Raw genomic sequence first — 24864 nt, 5'->3', positions numbered from 1 at the left:
TCACGATTCGGACATCATGGCTCGTGCTGTGTTTTTTGTTGTGTGCAGCCAGCGAGCTCATATCATCAACAGAACGGGTGAAAAGTGGCACGAGACACACTGGCGCTTTAAAGATGTATTCAATAACTCACAAGATGATATCTGATGAAATCGCATATGAAAGCACACATGCCGACTGTTGCCAATGGCGACTAGATTTTAAATTTGAGTCGCAGTCTGGAGCCCTGATAAAGACATCATAAATGTAATCCATATGACTCCAGTGTTTTGATCCATGTTTTCAGAAGTTATTTAATAGGTGTTTGTGAGAAACGGATCAATATTTAAGTCCTTTTTTTTGCTTGAAATTATTCTCCCTGCCCAGTAGGTGGCAATATGCATGAAGAATGTGAATAACCAAAAACACAAGAATAAGAATGTGAAAGTGTCTGTGATCAGTGATCTGTTTCTCACCCACACCTATCATTTCACTTCTGAAGATATTGATTTAACCACTGGAGTCTTATGGATTACGTTTATCCTGACTTATGTGATTTCTGGAGCTTGAAAAGTTTGGCACCCATTCACTTGCATTGTCTGGACCAAAAGAGCTGAGAAATTCTTCTAAAAATCTGTATTTGAGTTTAGCAGATGAAAGAAAGTCATACACATCTGGGATGGCATAAGGGTGAGTAAATGATGAGAGAATTTTCATTTTTGAGTGAACTATACCTTCAAACTTACTTAATGGGTCACACGTACTGTATGCAGGTTTATAACATCAATTACATTTTAACTGCATTAAAGGAATGCACTGCTGTCTATATGTGGCATTATTGTGGTGTTATTGGTGAATATTTAACAGGCACAGGGTCTCACCCCTGATGCCATACAGAGGGATACGCCCAATCCAGCAATTCCTCCAATGGTTTAAGCAGGTAGATGAGAGCAGCATGCTGGAACGGGCTATGATTGGAGGATATTTTAGCTACCCACCACTTCCTGTTTCACTGCATAATTTCATGGAAAACCGACAAGGTGAGTGGCAAAATAGGATGGAGTCTATATGACAATGTGTGTTAGAGTACAGTTTGCCAATGTCTGCCAATACATAATTACATTGATACCCAAGTTGTGAATAGTGCCCCCTAATGGTAGACTGTAGAACTTACAATTAACAAAGAATGCAAATGTTATCAAATGTGTTTCAGTATCTCTTTTGGTCTTTGATACATTGACTTTCTGGGGTAAATGTTAGAGTGTGTGTGTGTGTGCATGCAGAGGAAGCTGGTCTCATCAGTGGAGGGGAGATGAAATTAGAATGTGAGAGGTTAAATTACAGAGAGAGGCGACGATTTGCTGTTCAGTGTATCATCACCGCAGCCTGCTACCACCACCGAGAGGTACTTAGACACACAATATATAACCCACAGTACTATACAATCCACAACAAACACTTCTCGTTTATTTCTTCATATAGGACTGTGGGCAAATGCAGTATTCAGATCTTCCATCTGCTCCACTCAGCTCTAGAACGCCACGCCAAAGAGAGGGGTGTGTGTTTGTGCTCTAGTGAATCTCTGTTGTGATGAGTGTTTAAGTTTGTTTGTAATAGTTTTTGGGTTTGTACCACAGGCCTAAACCTCACAGGACACCTATGAAGTGGAAACTTTTCAGCAGTGCCACCCCTAGAAAGAGGTATCTGTGTGTGGATAAACTGTTTTTGTCTGATTCAGACATGTTGTTATTCAATGGAGAATACTAGCTTAGAACTATATTTCTCAGGGTGGCGCCACCTCTTCAGTCGTCTGCAACTGAGGATGATGTAGAAAGAGGTAAGAGAATTTTAGTATATGCACTCAAATCCACACATATGCAAACAGTCTGCCTACTTAGACAGCATTGTAAGGCATCACAGGTGCTCTCACGATGCAGTTTAGCCAAATTATAAGGCAGCATAGCATGTGTCTTTTACAAAGAAGGCAATCTCAGAAGGTTATGCTTTATAAGAGTGTTACATATTTAAATAAGTAACTTGGTAAGTCAAACTTAATTGGAATTAGTTGTAAAAATGTGTCTTTACCAGAAGCGACACATTAAAGGAATAGTTCACCCAAAAATTTAAATTCTCTCATCATTTACTCACACTCATGCCATTCCAGATGTGTATGACTTTCTTCTGTAGAACACAAATTAAGATTTTTAGAAGAATTTCTTAGCTCTGTAGGTCCATACAATGCAAGTGAATGGTTGCCAAAAGTCAGCATTAAAGTAATCCATTGCTGAGAAGCGATATGATATGTGTGGGTGAGAAACAGATCAATATTTAAGTCCTTTTTTACTATAAATTCTTCTCCCTGCTAACTTTCACTTTCACATTCTTCTTGTGTTTATGGTGATTTACATTCTTCATGCATATCGACCCCTACTGAGCAGGGAAGAGAATTTCAAGCAAAAAGGACATAAATCTTGATCTGTTTCTCACCCACACCTATCATATCTCTTCTGAAGATATAGATTTAACCACTGGAGTTGTATGGATTACTTTTATGCTGCCTTTACGTGCTTTTTGGAGCATCAAAATTTTAGCATTGTATGGACCTACAGAGCTGAAATATTCTTTTTAAAATCATAATTTATGTTTTTCATTAAAAAAAAAGTCATACACATCTGGAATGGCATGAGGGTTATTAAATGATGAGAGAATTTTCATTTTTGGGTGAACTATTCCTTTTAAAGCAGAACACAATAAAAGATACAGTATCTTTTCCATGTTAGTGACAGGACATTTAGCCGATCTTGGTTTCTACAGTATATCCTCAGTGTTGCACCGAGTAGCCTCGCCCACAGTGAAATCTCATTGGTCCAAAATCCTGTTCCTCGTAACTATACACCGATCAGCCACAACATTAAAAGCACCTGCCTAATATTGTGTAGGTCCCCCTCATGCCGCCAAAACATTACCAACCCACTATTCTGAGATGATATTCTTCTCACCACAATTGTACAGAGTGGTTATCTGAGTTACCGTAGATTTTGTCAGTTCAAACCAGCACGTCTGGCACCAACAATCATCCATGTGATTATCTAATCAGCCAATCGTGTGGCTGCAGTGCATAAAATCATGCAGATACGGGTCAGGAGCTTCAGTTAATGTTCACATCAACCATCAGCATGGGGAAAAAATGTGATCTCAATGATTTGGACTGTGGCATGATTGTTGGTGCCAGATGGGCTGGTTGGAGTATTTCTGTAATTGCTGATCTCCTGGGATTTTCACACATAACAGTCTCTAGAATTTACTCAGAATGGTGCAAAAAACACCATATGTGAGCGGCAGTTCTGCAGATGGAAACACCTTGTTGATGAGAGAGGTCAACAGAGATTGGCCAGACTGGTTCAAACTGACAAAGTCTGCGGTAACTCAGATAACCGCTCTGTACAATTGCGGTGAGAAGAATATAATCTCAGAATGCTATTCTGAGATGCGGGTTGGTGCTGTTTTGGTGGCACGACGGGGAACTACACAATACTAGGCAGGTGGTTTTAATGTTGTGGCTGATCGGTGTACATGTGCCACGCAGCAGTGTCCTGTTAAGCATGAACTAATTGCTCGTCACTTGAATGTTGCATCGTATTTGGTTAGGACATGATATAAAGGCCCGGGTACACGAGCAAATATGAACGCATTTGAGGCATGCACACTAGAACTGCTTTGTGATACTCTTTCAGTACAGTCAATGGCAGGTGCGTGCGCAGATGAGGACTGTCCACGTATCAAGAAAATCTGGGCTGCACGTGGACAGTCCTCGCTGACTGTGCTGATGATGAATTTTGCATCATGCATACTGTGTGCGTTACGATCGGCAACACGGACAACTGAAGTATAATTTGACTTTTAGTCTCTCGTGTGCTTCACATATGGAGCGCTATTTTGTGTGGCAGTTGCTGTCTTAAAAGAGTGTTCCAAATCATAGACTCATTAGGCAGCAGCCTGTGAAGACAGCAAGACTAGGTTTTGGAATGGAGATTTTACATTCAGATTTACACTCACTGAGCACTTTATAAGGTACACCTGTACACCTAATTATTCATGAGATTATCTAATCAACCAATCATGTGGCAGCAGTGCAATACATAAAATCATGTAGATACGGTTCAGGAGCTTCAGTTAATGTTCACATCAACCATCAGAATGGGGGAAAAAAATTATCTCAGTGATCTGGAGCGTGGCATGATTGTTGGTGGGGCTGGTTTGAGCATTTCTGTGACTGCTGATCTCCTGGGATTTTCACACACAACAGTCTCTAGAGTGTATAGAGAATGGTGCGAAAAACAAAAAAAATATCAGTGAGCAGCAGTTCTGCGGATGGAAACGCCTTGTTGATTACAGAGGTCAACGGAGAATGGCCAGACTGGTTCGAGCTGACAGAAAGGCTACGGTAACTCAGATAACCACTCTGTACAATTGTAGTGAGCAGAATAGCATCTCAGAATGCACAACACGTCGATCCTTGAGGCGGATGGCCTACAACAGCAGAAAACCATGTCGGGCGCTTTATTCGGACCATAGTATTCCTAATAAAGTGCTCAATGAGTGTAAAATGTGTGATGTGCTTCACAATGTGTTTAGATTTAGTAGTAAGTCTTTCATAACTGATTCCCTCATGTCCTCAGATTTTTCTCTGTTCGATGGAGCCATGGAGTTTCTGGTTGGAGAACGTGACGATGACAGTAATGATGAAGATGATGACAAAGACTTCTCAACGCCTCCCACTAGTCCATTGACCTCAAGTCTGGGACTGACATGCGTTGCCATTGAAACATTACCAAAGGTTTTTTGTTATGAGCGATGGCATGTTCAGGCTGTTGCCGTGGGTATGTAGGTGAACAGCTTTCACAAGCTCCTCCCACAACGAGAGTTGGAGTCATTTAGCCCTGCCTCCTGCTATACTGGCTACTTCACATTAACAATGAGAAGTATACACTCACACACACATGGAGTACAAACTTTTGTCAACACTTTCTTTTGCTTGTACATTGAGTATTTTGTTATAAAAAGTTTCTCTACTGTGTGTGTAGCTCTTTCAGATGGAGTGATGCTTGATGTTGTTTTTCTGCCGGCTGCCAGTGGAAACTTGCACTGGATGCCCCTCCCCCTTTCACATGACAACTCCTGGGAGTCTGTCCTATCACATGGAGGGTTTTCTCCACATGCCCCACCCCAAAGCCCCGGTAAATATAAAGATGGTGATGACACAATAATGAGGGAAGGATGTAGAGTTATAACCAGGCCTACACAGAAACTGCACTCACAGAACGCTCCGCAGAAATTGATCGTGCATCATTCACAAAAGTTCTACACATTGTCCATCCCTTGCTTATTTTAGCTAATTTGAATATGCTGCCAGCTATGAATGGTATGAAAAATGGTAATATTGCACAATGTGCGAATAAAGCCGCATTTCCATCCCATGTGTTCAAAAGAACATAATCGTCTCTTCCAGAGAAACTGTAGCCACTGTGACTCTTTTTTTAATAAAATACTTGCGGTTTATAGCACGCAGACAAAACACTGTAAAGAACTTTGCCTCATGTCTGGAAGTGGCAGTGCGTCACACAGTTCTGTGAGCACTATGTTTGTGCGTTCCTCCGTCCCTTATGACTCAACTGTGCGGAACTAGAAGGTATTTTTCAAAAGTGTCAATAAACCTGCTCTTCTGCACAGTTCAAGTTTATATTCGACTTATTTGCTCTGCAAACTCTGTGCTGGCTTTTGAATTTCTAGACACCATTTCAGGATGACCAGAGCAACATTTCAGATGCAATGATTGGTCTGCTGGTTAGTCCAGTTATGAAGTTATTCAGTCACATGACTTTTTTTTTGCGCATCTTGTATTCCTAATAAATTCAGTAGGAGTTTAGTCAGTAAATGTGTTTCCATCATAGTTAATGCACATTTCTTCTTATCGAATAAAAAAACAATCCACCTCAAGCGAACGTATACATTTTTTTAATGCGCATTTTGGAGATTTTATTCGCATTTTTGTGTTTCCTTCCAGCAGTTTTTATGCGATAAGCCAAAATGCTAATAAAAATACGTGGTTGGAAACTCAGCTACATACAAGATGACTCATTAAATCACTGGCGAAATTGAGAACTTTAATTAATGCAATATCAGATCAAGTTTTTCCAAGGCTGCGATGTGTTCTCTGACTTCGATGAGATATGGATCTTAGAATGGAACACAATAATTGGAATTCCTAAAATAAAAAAGAATACCAAATAAAACCATAATGATATCTATGATGAGGTAAAGCAACAAATAATAAAAGCAATATCTTCTATGTTCATGTCCTATCCAGCTGCGACCGCTACAACTGGCAAGAAACAGTACAGTTTTTTGATTGCTTGGTTTCTACGCCTGAGACCTTGTTTTTGGTAGACTGAATATAACTGGTCCAAAATCCCTCTCTACACAGCTGTCCGTTAAACATCAGATATGCTTTGATGTTCTGATCTGATGTGATCGTGCAGCATCATGCAGCATTTTCATTTTCAGTGTAGACAGACTAATTGGGTGCCTGGTTAGGACCAGGTGTGAACCAGTTTTTTTTTTTTTTTTATAGCACAGGCATGATGAAAAGTGAGTTTCCTTTAGGATATACAGTAACACTAAAACTAAAGGATTAAATCTGGTTTCTGTTTCTTTTCCCACAGCTGACCTGATTGCTACAGCAAACCAATTGACCAATCAAAGCATGTGCGCTTGGTGGAGAGAAGGTGGAAGTGGTACTAAACTGTGCATTTCCTTTATGCTAACAGAGGAACACTTTGGATATGGAAGGACACAAGAGAAAAAGGGGGAAAAAAAAACTCATAAGTTATTATACAACTGTTGTAAACAGAGTTAATTTTAATTTATGTGAATATATGTAAAATATATAATGTATTAATTATTTATTTTTATTATCAACAAAATATTAGTTTTTACATTTTATTATTTAGTATGATTTCATGCTGTTTACTAGCCATGGTAATTACATTTTACCTCACAATCTCTTGTAGTGTTGATGTACTTATTAAGAGGGTTTGGCTGTGGTGCCATATCCTCAAATGTTTAAGACTTTGTCATTCTCATGAACAATCTCGCCTTTGATTACAACATATCTGATGAGCTCTTGATGACCCCCGAACTGGTAGATCAGATGCTCCCACCTGCAGCACAGAGAAAGAGAATTCTAATCAAACCACTCTCTCCTAATCTTAATCCTAGTCCCATCAAACACCTGCCTTTCATTGGACAAGTCATAGTACAAATCAGCAAATATGAATCTAAATATATTTTTACACTGAACATCAAGTGGCAACCCAACACGGTACCACAACTGTTTAATGTTCCAAAGTAAACAAAGATGTCCTTAAAATCAAACTTCAGAATAAATAATATTTAAATAATTAAAATAATATTAAACTCTTTTCTTTGTTGCAATTGAACATGTAATTAATGTAGTCTGGGTCATATTTTTTTGTAACTTGTGTAGTTTTGTTCATGGTTTTGAGGATGATAGCATGCCATGCTACCTGGCATCTGCCAAATTTTGCTAGCTTCTAAAAAGTGACAAAATTCTGTAGTGTTTGATTGGAGGCACGGCTTTTGACCTCAACAGCAAAAGATATGGAAAGCCTTTTCTCCTCCCTTTAAAAGTTGATTAGCATATACATTGGCCTGACCTAACTATGCAGAATTAAAAGGTTAAAGGAATAGTTCACCCAAAAATGAAAATTTGCTGATAATTTACTCACCCTCAGGCCATCCAAGATGTATCTGAGTTTCTTTCTTCATCAAAACAGAATTTAAGATTTTTTAGGATTTCATTTCAGGCCTCCTTCTCTAAACAATGCAAGTGAATGTACTCCATTTTTTGACGGTCCAATATGCATATTTAGGGTGCATCAGAATAATCCACATGACTCCAGTCGACAAATAAAGTTCTTCTGAACCCAAACGATTGATTATTTTTACAAACAAAACAATACTTATATACTTTTTAAAGCTAGGGTGTGCAATCTTTTCCAGAAACATGTTTTGTTATACTGGTTGAAAGTCTCTTCACATCCTGATAGCAATCAATAATTTAAGTGGTCTAAATGTAAAACAAATATATAAATATCTTCTGTAGAAGGGACAGGACTAAAAAATGATCGACCAATCATTGCATTCGTTCCGACTGTAATGATAGGATGTCCTTCCTGTCTGTCAATCTATATTTGCATACCGCCGCGCAACTTGTTCGCGCAGACAATCACACGTCATCAGCGCGGGTTCCTTGACGCTGTGCAGAGCGAACGCGAGAATGGAAGGCGAACCGCAGCTACCTTATGTTCCTCCTGTACCACCATTAAAAGGAAACAAGAAAAGAAAGACCATGTTAGAAACTTGTACAACGAAAAAACATCTTGATCAAGAGCGTGTTAAAAGCAGAATTAACATTGCCGTTGCTTTTCCACGCTGGGGGCAACTGCGGGATTCAAAGGGTCTGAAAAATGATGCCATGGTTGCTGTTTTTCTTTTGGACAGGTAATTACGTGGTCTGATTTGTTTTTGATATATTTTGTTAATGTAATTAAGTATTTAGCTCATATAGTTTATGAATGAGACATGAGGTAATCTGAAACCGTAGCGATCGATTCCACCAACGCGTCTCTCCTCCTGTCGCTTAGACTCTGTGTGTGTGTGTGTGTGTGTGTGTGTGTGTGTGTGTGTGTGTGTGTGTGTTCGTGTGTGATAGAGGAGGCGTGGCTTTGGAGACACCTCTGAAGCAAGGGCGGGCTCTATGCTTTCAAAGCTAGGTTGCTAACGGCTAGCCTCTCTGGATTACACACCCTAGCTTTAACTACAAATGTTCACTTCCGTACATCTCTGTGACGTGCTCATGAGAGGGATGATGTAAGCTCATTGGTAAGGTCACGCATCACGTGGAGGAGGAGTCAGGAAGCGCGTCATTGTTTACATTGTTTTTTTTTATTATTATTATTTGGAAATGTTTTTTATTTTTTTATTTTACATTGTTTTGAAATTGTTTTGGACTGTTTTGGTTTGTGAAAGGCACAAGTTTCTCTTGTTAACAATGACGCGCTTCCTGCCTCCTCCTCCACGTGACGCGTGACCTTACCAACGAGCTTACATCATCCCTCTCATGAGCGTGCGTCACAGAGATGTACCGAAGCGAGCATTTGTAGTTAAAAAGTATATAAGTATTGTTTTGTTTCTCAAAATACTCAATTGTTTGCGTTCAGAAAAATTTATTTGTCGACTGAAGTCGTGTGGATTATTTTGATTCACCCTAAATATGCATTTTGAACCGTCAAAAAATGGAGGACATTCACTTGCATTGTTTAGAGGAGGAGCCCTGAAATGAAATCTTAAAAATCTTAAATTCTGTTTTGATGAAGAAAGAAACTCAGAAACATCTTGGATGGCCCGAGGGTGAGTAAATTACCAGCAAATTTTCATTTTTGGGTGAACTATTCCTTTAACTGCATCTTATTAGCATTTAGCATTGTGTTTCCTCTGCTGTCAGATCAGACCTGCCACCCATTTTTGTGTCGCTGCCTCATACGAATAACTCAGTGAACTTAAGTATGAATCAGTTGTCCTTTTAGCTCCTTAGCTATGCATGCGAGTTTACCGTGGTGCATTGATGATCAGAAGGTCTCCCTGTTTCCCAGTTTCAAGTGATCCGTGTGTGTCTGAGCGGTTGAGGGCATAGGCTGCATTTATGGTGCTTGCGGCCAGAGCTTCCGGCATTGACATCTTCATCATCACACAGGCCAAGTGCATCACCATTGGCTAATAAACATAAACACACATTTGAGTAAAATGGAATGGACCAGTCTATCCATATGGTTTATGTATAAGTGTGTTTTATGGTCACCATTGAGCAACAGTAGGCATTGGGGTTGAAGTCACTGCCCAGAGCCACTATGACCCCTGCATCAAGCATATCTCGTGCACGTGGAGGACAAAGCCTTTAACAGACAAAAAGAGAATCAAAATCCTGATCTCTTTTATTGTATTTTTAATTTTTCTGGCCGCTACCCACAGCTCTGATTACTGAGGGATGTGAGCATTAGCGCTGTGGTTATTTACCTCAAAATGTAGGCAGTTGTGGGCAACAGGACAGCTGATGTTTTAGCTGTTGCCATGGCAGCAATACCCTCATCTGTCACCTCTTCTAAATGGCTGATGGCTAAAGCGCCAAGCTCTGCCCCAAGCTGTTGGAGAAGAGAGGGATAAAGAGGAGACAGAGATGATATAAGAACAGATGATGTTGGCACACCTAGCCAGGCCTTTGAAAAAACTGCAAAAGTTCTCGTTCACATTGCCATTATTCTGCCAAGAATAGCCCACTTAGACAAAGGGCCATCTGACTGACATGTAAATGACCAATCATAGTTTGATTTGTTTTGACATGGGCTGTCAATTTAATATGTAAATTCAGTGCAATTATTTATAAAAAATGGTGCGTTAAAAAAGTGAACGCAATTAATCATTCCCCCGGATCCTTATAAGGAATATTCCTACCATCAGAGCAATTGAACTTGAAGTACCACCTTAATGTTTTAACGAGTCTCAGTCAGCAAGAGGCAGGAAGCGCAACTCCAGTTGTAATAAAGGCAATAAACCACAACTAAATGACAGCAGACAGCACAAGATGAGGATGCCATGGGCATCACTTTGTTTTAAAAAGTGGTAGGGACCGTTTGGGGCGGGAGGATATGGAGAGAGTCACAAAGTGGCAAAACTCATAAATATTCATTAGGTTATGTGCAGATAATGTCAAATAATCTTTTACTGTTTTGATAAACAGTCATTCTTGATGACTAATTCAAGGGCTCCAATAAATATTTGCATAATTAACTTGATAAATATAAATATTTACATAATTTGAGGAGTTCATCCGTACTGGGATTTTGTTAATCAGTGGATTAATCAGTAAGGTTTTAGCCAGATTGACTGAATTGTCTCAAGGTATATTTTCCAATCAAGAATTTCCGCGTTCTAATTCACCCTTATATAACTTTGTAATAAACATGATGAATATCATGAGCAGGGACACATCTGTTTGTATTTTGCTTTGCAATTTTACTGGAAAGGTTTGCAAGCTGCGCAACAGCGGAACAAGTAGAGGGTTCATCTGAATGTACAAGTGAATATCACCACCTCACTCAACACCACTGATAACAGGTGCAACAAGCAATTATTAGAACATTAAAAGTATCAAGCTGCTTATTATAAAACACATGAACAAAATGGAAACTCCTGCTCAAGAACTGGAAATGTTTCTTCTGCATTAGACACAAAAGCTATTTCAAAAAGGTGTGGGGACATGTCCCACTCGTCAGTGATGCCTATTTAGGACGCAGTCTTGCCAGCTGGATGGAGCACAACTCTGAATGCAGGGGTCTTGAGATGTGTTTTTCTGAGTTTATGCATCCTTAAAAAAAGTTGCATTTATGATGCGATACACAAAGTGAGATGCTCCAAAAGAGTCTGTCTGACGGATGTGTACATAAACGCATCCTTAGAAAAGACCTTTGGTCTACCTCAACAGGCTGATGAAGTCAGTTGCAAAATGTATTGCTGTGGACCGTAGGCCAATGATATGCATATGCTCAATTGTTTAATTAATGCTTTACTCGTCTGTCACAATAATTTTGTGTATTTTAATTATCTGAAATATTTTATATATCCATATATACTATTTATAATTATTTAAATATAAATATTTAATCATTATATATTAAATAATTGTTATTTGGGGGCCTTTCTCTGTAAATATTTAGATTAATTGTTATATCATGTAATTCATTTGATTAAAAAATGTTATCGATTGACAGCTCTAGTTTTTAACATACTGTTTAGGGGTACGAAAATTGTACAGAAAAATGCTGAAAAATAGCAGTAGATGTGGAGAGAGTATCGTGGATATGTAGTTTACTTGTCACACAAAGTATCGTTTGATGTCACTAACCTGGCAAACTTTAACAAGTCTAGTTATTAGCTCTTCCTCAAAGGCGCTCACTGTATCATCTCGGTACTTTGTGAACACAACGGTTCCAGGTGGAAACTCACGGAAGTTTAAAGCTAGCCAATCATATTAGAGTTTACTAGATTGAGAAAGTGCTTTCTAGCACCATGTTCAAGTATGAGTGTACAGGAGTGTATGCATACATACATGTGCCGAGTTCATGGGATGGAGTTCATCACCATGAAAGTTGATGTTGAGGCCCATGTCTTTGCCAGTCTGCAGAATATGACATGTGGAGTTCAGATCGAACACACCTTTCTCACAGAATACATCAATGTTGTCCACATGCAGTCCACCTAAAGCAATTTCCTTTTTTATTGCGGGCAACTGCACTGCCACAATGTCCTGTGTGGCTTCTTCCATAGTTTTACCTCTGAGTAGAAAAAGAAAGAGTAAATGAAAGCTGAAGTGTGTCATTTCTGTAAAAATAAACACAAAGTTTTCCAGAATACTGCTCCTGTCTGCCATTGGACACAATCTACCTACTATCTATCTCTATCTGTCTGTCCATCCATCTGTGTTTTATCTATCTGTCTGTCTGTCTATCCATCTGTCCATCCTTCCATCTGTGTTTTATCTATCTGTCTGTCTGTCTGACCTTTTATCTATCTATCTATCTGTCCATCCATCCATCTGTGTTTTATCTATCTGTCTGTGTTGTATCAATCTATCTGTTTGTCTTTTTTGTCAATCCATCTGTCTGTCCGTCCATCCGTCTGTGTTCTATCTATCTATCTTTCTGTCTGTCTGTCTGTCTGTCTGTTTTATCTATCTGTCTCTCTGTTTTTTATCTATCTATCCGTCTGTCCGTCTTTTATCTATTTGTCTGTCTATCAGTCAGTTAGTCAGTCAGTCTGTCTGTCTGTCTATGTTCTATCTATCTGTCTACAGTTGAAGTCAGAAGTTTACATACACTTAGATTGAAGTCTTTAAAGTTAATTTTTTAACCACTCCACAGATTTAATATTAGCAAGCTATATTTTTGGCAAGTGATTTAGGACATCTACTTTGTGCATGACACGAGTAATTTTTCCAACAGTTGTTTTCAGACAGATTGTTTCACTTTTAATTGACTATATCACAATTCCAGTGGGTCAGAAGTTTACATACACGAAGTTAACTGTGCCTTCAAGCACAAAATGATGTCAATCCTTTAGACAATTAGCTTCTGATAGGAGGTGTACTGAATTGGAGGTGTTTCTCTGGATGTATTTTAAGGCCTACCTTCAAACTCAGTGCATCTTTGCTTGAAATCATGGGAAAATCAAAAGAAATCAGTCAAGACCTTAGAAAAAGAATTGTGGACCTCCACGAGTCTGGTTCATCCTTGGGAGCAATTTCCAAATGCCTGAAGGTACCACGTTCATCTGTACAAACAATAGTACGCAAGTATAAACACCATGGGACCGCGCAGCCATCATACCGCTCAGGAAGGAGACGCATTCTATCTCCTAGGAATGAATGTATTTTGGTGCGAAAAGTGCAAATCAATCCCAGAACAACAGCAAAGGACCTTGTGAAGATGCTGGAGGAAACAGATAGACAAGTATCTATATCCACAGTAAAACGAGTCCTATATTGACATAACCTGAAAGGCTGTTCAGCAAGGTCAATGATCCAAAACCACCATACAAAAGCCAGACTACAGTTTGCAAGTGCACATTGGGACAAAGATCTTATTTATTGGAGAAATTACCTTTGGTCTGATGAAACAAAAATGGAACTTTTTGGCCATAATGACCATTGTTATGTTTGGAGGAAAAAGGGTGAGGCTTGCAAGAACACCATCCCAACCGTGAAGCATGGGGGTGGCAGCATCATGTTGTGGGGGTACTTTGCTGCAGGAGGGACTGGTGCACTTCACAAAATAGATGGCATCATGAGGAAGGAAAATTATGTGGATATATTGAAGCAACATCTCAAGACATCAGCCATGAAGTTAAAGCTCGGTCGCAAATGGGTGTTCCAAATGGACAATGACCCCAAGCATCCCTCCAAAGTTGTGGCAAAATGGCTTAAGGACAACAAAGTCAAGGTACTGGAGTGGCCATATAGCCCTGACCTCAATCTGATAGAAAATTTGTGGGCAGAACTTAAAAAGCATGTGTGAGCAAGGAGGCCTACAAACCTGACTCAGCTACACCAGTTCTATCTAGAGGAATGGGCCAAAATTCCAGCAACTTACTGTGAAAAGCTTGTGTAAGGCTACCCAAAAATTTTGACCCAGGTTAAACCATTTAAAGGCAATGCTACCAAACACTGTCACGTCTAGATGTGTTTTTGTTCATGTTTTGTGTTAATGTCTTTTATTTTGAAAAGTGTTTCCATGTCATGTTATTTCCTGTTTCCCTGCCATGTCATGTAATTCCCTGATTCCATGTCAAGTCATGTGATTATCCTGTTTCCCTCATGTTCATGTGTCCTGTTCCCACTGGTTATAGTCTTGTTATTAGCTCTGTTATGTCATTGGTTCATGGTCATTGTCTTGTTATCCTGTTTATTAGTTCAGTCTTGTGATTGGTTGTCTTGTTTACTTGTTACCCATGTCTGTGTATTTAAGCCCTTACGTTTGCCATTGTCTCTTGTCAGGTATTGTTAATGTAACATTGTTGGGTTTTTCATGTCAAGTCAAGTCAAGTCAAGTCAAATCAAGTTTAGTCAAGTTCATGTTTATGTTTTGTTCACGTTTGGATTTACGGTTTTCGGATTTCACATTTGTAATAAACTGCACTTGGGTTCTTCACATCATCTCGACTTCGTCTGTCTGTCATTGCAAGCCCATCGTTACAGAATACCTGACCGCAAAATGAACCTAGCAGTTCAGCTTCTTCGTTTACGTCAGGGGAATCGACCCTTTGAGGAATATGTAAAGGACTTCTGCGCTCTGGCCTGCAGGGTCGACTTTAATGAGATTGCCCTCAAGGACTGTTTCCATTTTGGGCTGCATGAGCCAGTCTCCTCCCTGATACCTGACATTTGGAGTACCAACAGCCTAACTCAGTATATCAACCTTGCTCTACTGATAAGTGGTTCACCGTTCACTGTGGGGGAGGTGGATAACAAGCCAGCATCCCACGTCATGGCCACCGAGCCAGCGTCCCACATCACGGCTGCCGAGCCAGGGTCCCACGTCACGGCCGCCGAGCCAGGGTCCCACGTCACGGTCGACGAGCCAGGGTCCCACGTCACGGTCGCTGAGCCAGGATCCCACATCATGGTCGCAGAGCTTGCGCCACCTTCTGCCCCAGATCCTGAGTCTGCTCCATGCCATGCCACAGCCACGCCTCGGCCTGCTCCATGCCATGTCACAACCACGCCTGAGTCTGCTCCCTGCCATGTCACAACCACGCCGAGTCTGCTCCCTGCCATGTCACAGCCACACCTGAGTCTTCTCCCTGCCATTTCACAGCAACGCCTCAGCCTGCTCCAGGTCATGTCACAGCAACACCTCAGCCTGCTCCAGGTCATGTCACAGCAATGCTACAGCCTGCTCCATGCCATGTCACAGCAACGCCTGAGTCTGTCACAATAATGCCTCAGTCTGCTTCACGCCATGTCACTGCCGAACCTCAGTCTGCTCCATGCCATGTCGCAGCCAAGCTTCAGTCTGCTCCATGCTCTGTCTCAGCCAAGCCCCAGACTGCTCCATGCCATGTCACAAGCAAACATTTGCTCCATGGTCCAGGCCCGCCTCCTTTCCAAGGTCCAGGCCCACCTCCGTTCCAAGGTCCAGGCACGTCTCCGCTCCACTGTCCAGGCCCGCCTCCGCTCTACGAGCCAGTGCTCACGCCTGCCATGGCCAACGAGTCAGCATCCACGCCTATCATGGCCAAGTCAGTGATCCTGCTGTACCATGTTACCACGTCATGCCGTGTAGCCACGTCATGTCGCCACGGCCGCCTCCCAACGAACTTTGTATTTATGTTTTGGGGCATTGGGAGCCACCCCTATTGGGGGTGGGGGGGGGGGATATGTCACGTCAGAAGTGTTTTTGTTCATGTTTTGTGTTAATGTCTTTTATTTTGAAAAGTGTTTCCATGTCATGTTATTTACTGTTTTCCTGCCATGTCATGTGATTCGCTGTTTCCATGTCAGGTCATGTGATTATCCAGTTTCCCTCATGTTCATGTGTCCTGTTCCCATTGGTTATAGTCTTGTTATTAGTTCTGTTATGTCATTGGTTCATGGACATTGTCTTGTTATCTTGCTTATTAGTTCAGTCTTGTGATTGGTTTTCTTGTTTACTTGTTACACATGTCTGTGTATTTAAACCCTTATGTTTGCCATTGTCTCGTCAGGTATTGTTAATGTAACATTGTTGGGTTTTTCATGTCATGTCAAGTCAAGTTCATGTTTAAGTTTTGTTCACGTTTGGATTTACGGTTTTTGGATTTCAAGTTTGTAATAAACTGCACTTGGGTTCTTCACATCATTTCGTTTTCATCTGCCTGTCATTGCCAGCCCATCGTTACAAATACTAACAAATTGTACTGTATGTAAACTTTGACCCACTGGGAATGTGGTGAAAGAAATAAAAGCTGAAATAAATAATTCTCTCTGCTATTATTCTGACATTCCCCATTCTTAAAATAAAGTAGTGATCCTAACTGACCTAAGACAGAGAATGTTTTCTACGATTAAATTTCAGGAATTGTGAAAAACATGTTTAAATGTATTTGGCTAAGGTGTATGTAAACTTCTGACTTCAACTGTATCTGTCTGTCGTTCGTACTTTAGGATGGACAAATACAAACTTTAGGAGTGTAAAGTAAATATATTTGTCTTTTTGTATCATCAAAACAGCTTTGTGTTTGGTAATATCTTCTCATAAGCATATGTACTTAGGTACTGCATGGGCTCCACAGTATGTAGCTGATATCCCAATAGGTAGTGACTTCCTCGCTGAATGGATCACTCTCAGCATCTTCAGTTCTGTGTCAAGCTCAAGTCCGTATCCACTCTTACACTCCACCAGCGTGGTTCCAGCTCTCAGCATGCGCTCCAGACGGCCCTTCAATCCCTCTAACAGATGTTCTGCTGTTGCTGAGCGAGTATGTGAGACTGTAAAATGGATCCCACCTCCTGCTTCATGCACCTCCATATATGTGGCACCAGCCAGCTACACACACATTAGGGCACAGTGAGAGTTCTTGGTTACTTGTGCTAGAAGGATGTCCATACTGTATAAAATGCATGCCGAGAGAACATATGGAATTAAATGAGAGTGAAACCTTCATTGCAAACTCATGAACTCGGTCTCCAGCCCACACTGGATGTGTATGTGCATCAACCAGACCTGCAAAATAATGTTAAGATTCTTTGAACTTAAAGCTAAAGTACTGTATGTTATTTCTGCTGCACTAGTGCTACCGAATGGAATTGCAAAAATAAATATTTTTTTTTCGAAGAGCTTTCCGATTACGTCCCCGTCTGCTGTTGATCAAAAAACAGTCCCGCCACAAACTCATGCCATTGGTTGAGTCAATGTTGCTGTGTTGTGCTAGACGGGTGCTCAAAATAAATTTTTATAGCGCCACAGAGACACAGTATTTAGTTTTGGAGAAAATTCACCTACAAATGGCTTACTTATAGTTGTCACTGCATATTAAGCTGGGAGAGGACAAAGTATTTTAACACGATTAAGTTACACACTTCAGCTTTAAAAAAAAATTTTTTTTAAAAAGGGGGGGTTTGTCAATAGAGAAGGACAGACTACTACTTTTGTGTTAGAACTAATGCCTACCTGGAAGAACACACATGCCGGAAGCATCCAGAACTTTGTCAAATTTTGTTCCTTTGAACTGAGACTCAATGAGGTCTGTTGGTCCAACCGCATCAATGAGTCCATCACTACACACACACACACACACAAACTTGTCATACAAAAACTGATCAACTTTCAAGACTGCATTCTGTATTTACAAAATTGACATGCAGTAGGTTTAATCTTGTGATCCTTTACAATTCCTACATTTTTAAACTAATCATCAATGCACTGAAACATTTGTATGTGCTTTAAAGAAAACAGAGATGGTCATTTAATCTATTCATTATTTAAACTTAGCGGGAAAATTGACAAGCAACACAAGATTACTGGCTAATTGTTTACCGAGAGAAAACACCATAATCACATATCAAAGATCTGCAAATAGACCCTGAGAGTTCGTCAAAGTTTTAGTTACATTATGTTTACCATTAAGAGCCACCATCAAAATTATCGAGAGTGAATCTGACTTACCGTCCAATCACCAAACTGCCATTCTCAATGATAGCCAGAGTCTGCATGCCATTTTTGGTAAGATACTTTTCGCCATTTTTGCAAACTAAGACTACTTGTTTTGCATTCTTGACCAAAAGCTTGAAACTGCTGTTAGACATTGTGAGAGCTAGATTAACTTTGGAGCAATAGATTCACAGGAGAACTCTTATTCAACAGGCGAAAACTGTCAGAGATGAAAGAGAGGGTAAATATTTAGCAAAGCCAAAAATTGGGTAACTTGGCCAAAGGTCGTTTAAGGGGAAACGACAATGAGTAGACATGTTACAGTTGGTCAGTGAGGGAGAAGCCCAGAATCCATTATTGTACTGTTCAGACTAAGCAGGTTTCTATGTGAATGTGAGGAAAAACATTGTGCATTTTAAATCAGTTGCAAAACATTTTGTAACACTAAAGTATTACATGTTGGCTTTTTCTACAACTGCCAGTGCATTTCATGTATTTAAGTTTACCTGTGGCTCGTGCATCATATTCCAAGTCTTCTGAAAGCAAATGAGAGGTTTTGGTGAAAATCAACCATAAAATAGTTGTTTTTTAGTTAAACTTTTGACATTCATTGTGCATGCAGCCCTAAAAATGTTCTCAAATGAATCTGCATGCCACTTTGAAAGAAGCCTCTCTCATAGCGCTGAGCATGCAACAGGCATAGTTGAGAGAAAAGAAATATATATATATATATATATAATTATATTTATATAATATATAAAATATATATTTATATAATATATATATATATATATATATATATATATATATATATATATAAGACTTCAGGTTGTTTCTCACCATATCAGTGCATTTTACGTAAAAATCATATTCCTTCATAAGACTTGTAATATGATGCACAAGATGCATTGACTACTTTCATACTTTTGGGTCCTTTTTTAAGCTTTGAAATTAGTCATTTTTAACTGCCATTGTATTGAAGACAGAAAGGGATATTCATTTAAATATTTCCTTTTGTGTTCCACATAAAAAGTGATATGCATTTGGAATGACATATGGGTGATTAAATTATTTGAAAATAATTTTTGGGTGAACTATGCCTTTAAATCAAATCACTTCAGTACTATACTGCCCTGCAAAGTCAAGAAGATATAACCACAGCAAATCCGAGAAAAAAAAAAAAGAAAGAAAAAAACCCTTTGGTTTTAGAGTGGAATTTGTAGTTACTGGAATTGTCACTGAATTGGAGCATAGGTGAGCCAAACCCATCTGTCACAGGACAGATCAGTTTTAGAGAATCAACTTTGGTCATAACGCGATTTTTAAAGCATGCTGTTTCTGCATTTTCCATTTGTGAAGCAGTGTATAAGGCAAATTAGACCCTTAATATCAGACATAAAGTCAAACAAGCTTAAAGAAATGACAACAAAAACATACAAACTGCACAATTTATTAATCATTGTGCCACCAATAACATTTAGTGTAAAAAATAATAACCAAACTAACAATTTTACAAGAAAGAGACAGTTTCACATAAAACTGAGACACAACGCAAACAGAGCAATACATCTTCCAATCATAATTAGTCAAAATTCACTCTTCATTCTCTCATCTCTCCATCTTCTTCCTCTTCTTCGACTCCTCTTATGTACAAAACATTATTACACCTAAGGAAAAGGAAAGAAATCAAGATCATTAGTATACTATTAAGTATGTATTTGCTGTTATTCCTGCGGTTATAGTCTTAAGTTGAGTTTTAGTACAAAACCTTACCTGACGAGCACCTCACCAAGGTGACCTGCTAGCGCTCCATCCACATACTCTTCTGTGTTGGCCAGCTGGATACAGCACAGAAACAGAGCTCAGTTAAAAACCATTAATTGACCATGCTTTTTTTTTTTCTTCCTCTCTCTGTATAACCAAATAAAAAGCTGAGCTAAGAGAGCTTTTAACAGGAGATGCAGACAAAACATATATTCCAGCTAGCAGCTACTCAGTTCATTGCACTCTTAGGCATGTACATAGTCAATATGAAAACATCTCAAACTTGATGCTGCAGCCATTAGGCTTGCACTTAATTGAAAATAAACCCATATATGGAACAGTCAGTCAGACAAAGCTAAAGCTTGATTTGTTTTTAATCAACGTGGGATAAAATACAACAGGCCATTTTACAAATCCAGGCTGGGTTGTAGCATTACTACTTTTCAATATACACATAAGCTAAATATTGCAATCAATTATCTGAATGTGATGACCAGATACATCAAGATAACAAACAGTGAGGCAAATAAATATGGAAAAGAGCATCATTAGCTTTTAAGTATGTGCTGCATTACAAGCAAAGTTCAGATGACCTGTTGTGTTTACTATGTCCCAGAACCACATGTGGGACACCTCCGAAAGTGGTGACCAGGTCATTTAAATGGCATAAATCAAAACTTCAAAATAAAAACTGTGATGCATCCATAAAGGGTGCATTATATTTAGGCACTTGCCTGCATGTTCATGTATCCATCCACAGATACCAGGTACCCCTTGTACTCCATACCCCACTTCAGCTTCACCATCACAGGTTTACCCGTGAGACCGTTTAGAAAGGGCTTGGGGTTCAATGGTAAACTCTGCAGGGGAAATAAAGTTCAGTTTAGTATTGAGAATGAGATTTCTTTTGGCAATACTATTTATAAATGCTGAAAATGGTCTCAAGCCTAGTGAGCTGCCTACCTACTCATATATACAGATATATATATATATATATATATCAGTTGAAGTCAGAAGTTTACATACACTTAGGTTGAAGTAATTAAAACTCATTTTTTAACCACTCCACAGATTTAATATTAGCAAACTATAGTTTTGGCAAGTTGTTCATGCACTTTGTGCATGATACGAGTAATTTTTCCAACAATTGTTCACAGACAGATTGTTTCACTTTTAATTGACTATATCACAATTCCAGTGGGTCAGATGTTTACAAACACCAAGTTAACTGTGCCTTTAAGCAGCTTGGAAAATTCCAGAAAATGATGTAAAAATAAAATAAATAAATAAATACAACTGTGGATCTCCACAAGTCTGGTTCATCCTTGGGAGCAATTTCTAATCACCTGAAGGTACCACGTTCATCTGTACAAACAACGGTACGCAAGTATAAACACCATGAGACCACACAGCCATCATACCGCTCAGGAAATGTCTCCTAGGGATGAATGTATTTTGGTGCAAAAAGTGCAAATCAATCCCAGAACAACAGCAAAGGACCTTGTGAAGATGCTGGAGGAAACAGGTAGACAAGTATCTATATCCACAGTAAAACGAGTCCTATATCGACATAACCTGAAAGGCTGCTCAGCAAGGAAGAAGCCACTGCTCCAAAACAGCCATAAAAAACCAGACTACAGTTTGCAAGTGCACATGGGGACAAAGATCTTACTTTCTGGAGAAATGTCCTCTGGTCTAATGAAACAAAAATTGAACTGTTTGGCCATAATGACCATTGTTATGTTTGGAGGAAAAAGGGTGAGGCTTGCAAGCCGAAGAACACCATCCCAACCGTGAAGCATGGGGGTGGCAGGATCATGTTGTGGGGGTGCTTTGCTGCAGGAGGGACTGGTGCAATTCACAAAATAGATGGCATCATGAGGAAGGAAAATTATGTGAATATATTGAAGCAACATCTCAAGACATCAGCCAGGAAGTTAAAGCTCGGTCGCAAATGGGTCTTCCAAATGGACAATGACCCCAAGCATACCTCCAAAGTTGTGGCAAAATGGCTTAAGGACGACAAAGTCAAGGTATTGGAGTGGCCATTACAAAGCCCTGACCTCAATCTGATTTGAAAGTTTGTGGGCAGAACTGAAAAAGCATGTGTGAGCAAGGAGGCCTACAAACCTGACTCAGTTACACCAGTTCTGTCAGGAGTAATGGGCCAAAATTCCAGCAACTTCTTGTGAGAAGCTTGTGGAAGACTACCCAAAACGTTTGACCCAAGCTAAACAATTTAAAAGCAATGCTACCAAATACTAACAAAGTGTGTGTAAACTTCTGACCCACTGGGAATGTGATGAAAGAAATAAAAGCTGAAATAAATCATTCTCTTTACTATTATTCTGACATTTCATTTTCTTAAAATAAAGTAGTGATCCTAACTGACCTAAGACAGGGAATGTTTTCAACGATTAAATGTCAGGAATTGTGAAAAACTGACTTTAAATGTATTTGGCTAATGTGTATGTAAACTTCTGACTTCAACTGTATATTACTGTGGAGATACATTAATGGTATTAGATGGAAACACAATGACACTTTAAAGAAAACATTGTAGCAACATTTTACTTCGTCTTTATTTTGTTGTTGTAAGTGCAGACAGTGTGTTAGGAATTATATGAGCGTTAGATACGCAAAGTAAACAGATCACTTGGTTTTGAGACGCAGGCATAAAAACATTGGATTCAGGATCATTAAAAGCTCAACCGGCTGCAACAACGACCAGTCTACGTTACAGGCGCTAGCACACCGATCACATTACCAGCTCATTTATAAATGACACCACCTCTTTTGCCCACAAAAACTCAAACAGTAAACAAAGTGAGTTCGGTTCTGTTGAACTTACCATTTCTGGACTCCTTAAGTACTACTTAAGAAGAAAAAATTGCGTTTTTTCGAATAGCATATGCTACCGTAGCACACTCGCACGCCTTGCTGCCGAAAGGGGGAAGGACTACGAGCGCACTGTGACGGAAGAGAAGCGCGTGTGTTACCGCAGCGCCACCTACAGTACTGGCGTGTAATAGATATGTTCAGGTTGAAGTCCACCATAGATATACAGGTGCATCTCAATAAATTAGATTTTTTTATTGGTCTTATGATGTATTCTAATTTTTTGAGATAGTGAATTGGTGGATTTTGTTAAATGTGAGCCAAAATCATCACAATTAAAAGAACCAAAGACTTAAACTACTTCAGTCTGTGTGCATTGAATTTATTTAATACACGAGTTTCACAATTTGAGTTGAATTACTGAAATAAATGAACTTTTCCATGACATTCTAATTTATTGAGATGCACCTGTATATATAACGTAGATGCATTCGGTTGGTTCGGATATGTTCATTTGAAGAGGACTTTATTTGCAGTTTTACGGAAAATAAAAACCCTGTCAGGAATTTTAATATCATCTAAAATATTTTTTTGGAAAATCAGATATTCTGAAAGTTGGCTGGAAAAGACTCCAGACTGTTACAGACCGTATTCTACCCATTTACCCAAAGGAACATCTGCTAATGAGGTATCTACGTATAGATATCTATATGAGTCCATCTGCAAGAGAATTGGCATTTTGGAGTCATGGGTTCCCTCGGGATTTCCCTGTGGGGATTTTATAATGGCAGTTTCGAATTTATGATTAAAATAAGGTCTTTGGCAAACATTTCTTTAAGAAACGTTGACGTATTGTTCTACAACACAAACTGTCATACCCCAAACGTAAATTTGGAAGGCGCTGTTTAAAAGTATGTAGAGAACACAACCCTGATAGCACACGTACAGACGTCTATTTGATGTGTTTCCATCTGAAAAACATATTTTTGTAGGTTGTTTGCTCATCTGCAATACGTCAACAAGACGTTTCCTCTCAGATGTCACTGGCATTCAGAAGATGTCTTTGAGACGTTTCTGATTTTGAATGTTTGTAAATCTGGGCCCGTATTCACAAAGATTTTTATCTTACCACTAGGAGTTCTCCAAAGAGTTCCTAGCTAAGAGTTTTTGCTTAAAAGCTATTCACAAAACTGCTAAGAGTAAGTTTGACTAAGGAAATCATAATTTAAGAGTAAGGCGGAGCTGATCTCTCTGATATGGATGACGTCACATTTTATGAGCGCGCTCTTTTAAATCGCCCAAAGTTATTGATAGACAGGGAGGCGATATTTCTCAGCAGATTCCTCATGGACAGATATATAGAGTATAACAAATAGATAGACAGATAGATAGATGGATAGACGGACAGACAGACAGACGGACGGATGGATGGATGATAGATGGACAGACAGACAGACAGACAGATAGACAGACAGATAGATGGACGGACGGATATATGGATGATAGAATGACAGACAGATAGATAGATGGACAGACGGATGATAGACGGATAGATAGATAGATAGATAGATAGATAGATAGATAGATAGATAGATAGATAGATAGATAGATAGATGGATATATGGATGATAGAATGACAGACAGATAGATAGACGGACAGACGGATGATAGACGGATAGATAGATAGATAGATAGATAGATAGATAGATAGATATATGGATATATGGATGATAGAATGACAGACAGATAGATAGACGGACAGACGGATGATAGACGGATAGATAGATAGATAGACAGATAGATGGACGGACGGATATATGGATGATAGAATAACAGACAGATAGATAGATGGACAGACGGATGATAGACGGATAGATAGATAGATAGATATATGGATATATGGATGATAGAATGACAGACAGATAGATAGATGGACAGACGGATGATAGACGGATAGATAGATAG

At 39.4% G+C, this 24864-nt stretch overlaps 2 protein-coding genes and 1 pseudogene across 2 annotated transcripts; 1 reads left to right on the top strand and 2 right to left on the bottom strand.

The window, feature by feature from the left end:
- Nucleotides 1-16: 16 nt before the first annotated feature.
- Nucleotides 17-6801, top strand: LOC127415839 (RPA-related protein RADX-like; annotated as a pseudogene).
- A 74-nt stretch (nucleotides 6802-6875) lies between these two features.
- On the bottom strand, nucleotides 6876-18561 carry amdhd1 (amidohydrolase domain containing 1). Its single transcript, XM_051718309.1, has 9 exons — nucleotides 18313-18561; nucleotides 17818-17924; nucleotides 17306-17370; nucleotides 16916-17193; nucleotides 12222-12447; nucleotides 10133-10257; nucleotides 9918-10011; nucleotides 9672-9832; nucleotides 6876-7197 (listed from the first exon to the last, which is right to left on the bottom strand). Exons 1-9 carry the CDS (start codon nucleotides 18450-18452, stop codon nucleotides 7092-7094), a joined length of 1302 nt encoding a protein of 433 aa, XP_051574269.1. The 5' UTR covers nucleotides 18453-18561; the 3' UTR covers nucleotides 6876-7091.
- Nucleotides 18562-19731: 1170 nt separating this feature from the next.
- Nucleotides 19732-23052, bottom strand: LOC127454195 (small nuclear ribonucleoprotein F). The gene is made up of 4 exons (XM_051721267.1): nucleotides 22913-23052; nucleotides 20796-20921; nucleotides 20071-20135; nucleotides 19732-19964 (listed from the first exon to the last, which is right to left on the bottom strand). Exons 1-4 carry the CDS (start codon nucleotides 22913-22915, stop codon nucleotides 19898-19900), a joined length of 261 nt encoding a protein of 86 aa, XP_051577227.1. The 5' UTR covers nucleotides 22916-23052; the 3' UTR covers nucleotides 19732-19897.
- Between the last annotated feature and the right edge of the window lie 1812 nt (nucleotides 23053-24864).

This window comes from Myxocyprinus asiaticus, chromosome 1, assembly GCF_019703515.2.
Source record: "Myxocyprinus asiaticus isolate MX2 ecotype Aquarium Trade chromosome 1, UBuf_Myxa_2, whole genome shotgun sequence".
Taxonomy (NCBI): Eukaryota; Metazoa; Chordata; class Actinopteri; order Cypriniformes; family Catostomidae; genus Myxocyprinus; species Myxocyprinus asiaticus.
The sequence above is the reverse complement of the archived record's forward strand: the minus strand, read 5'-3'. Positions and strand labels throughout refer to the sequence as shown.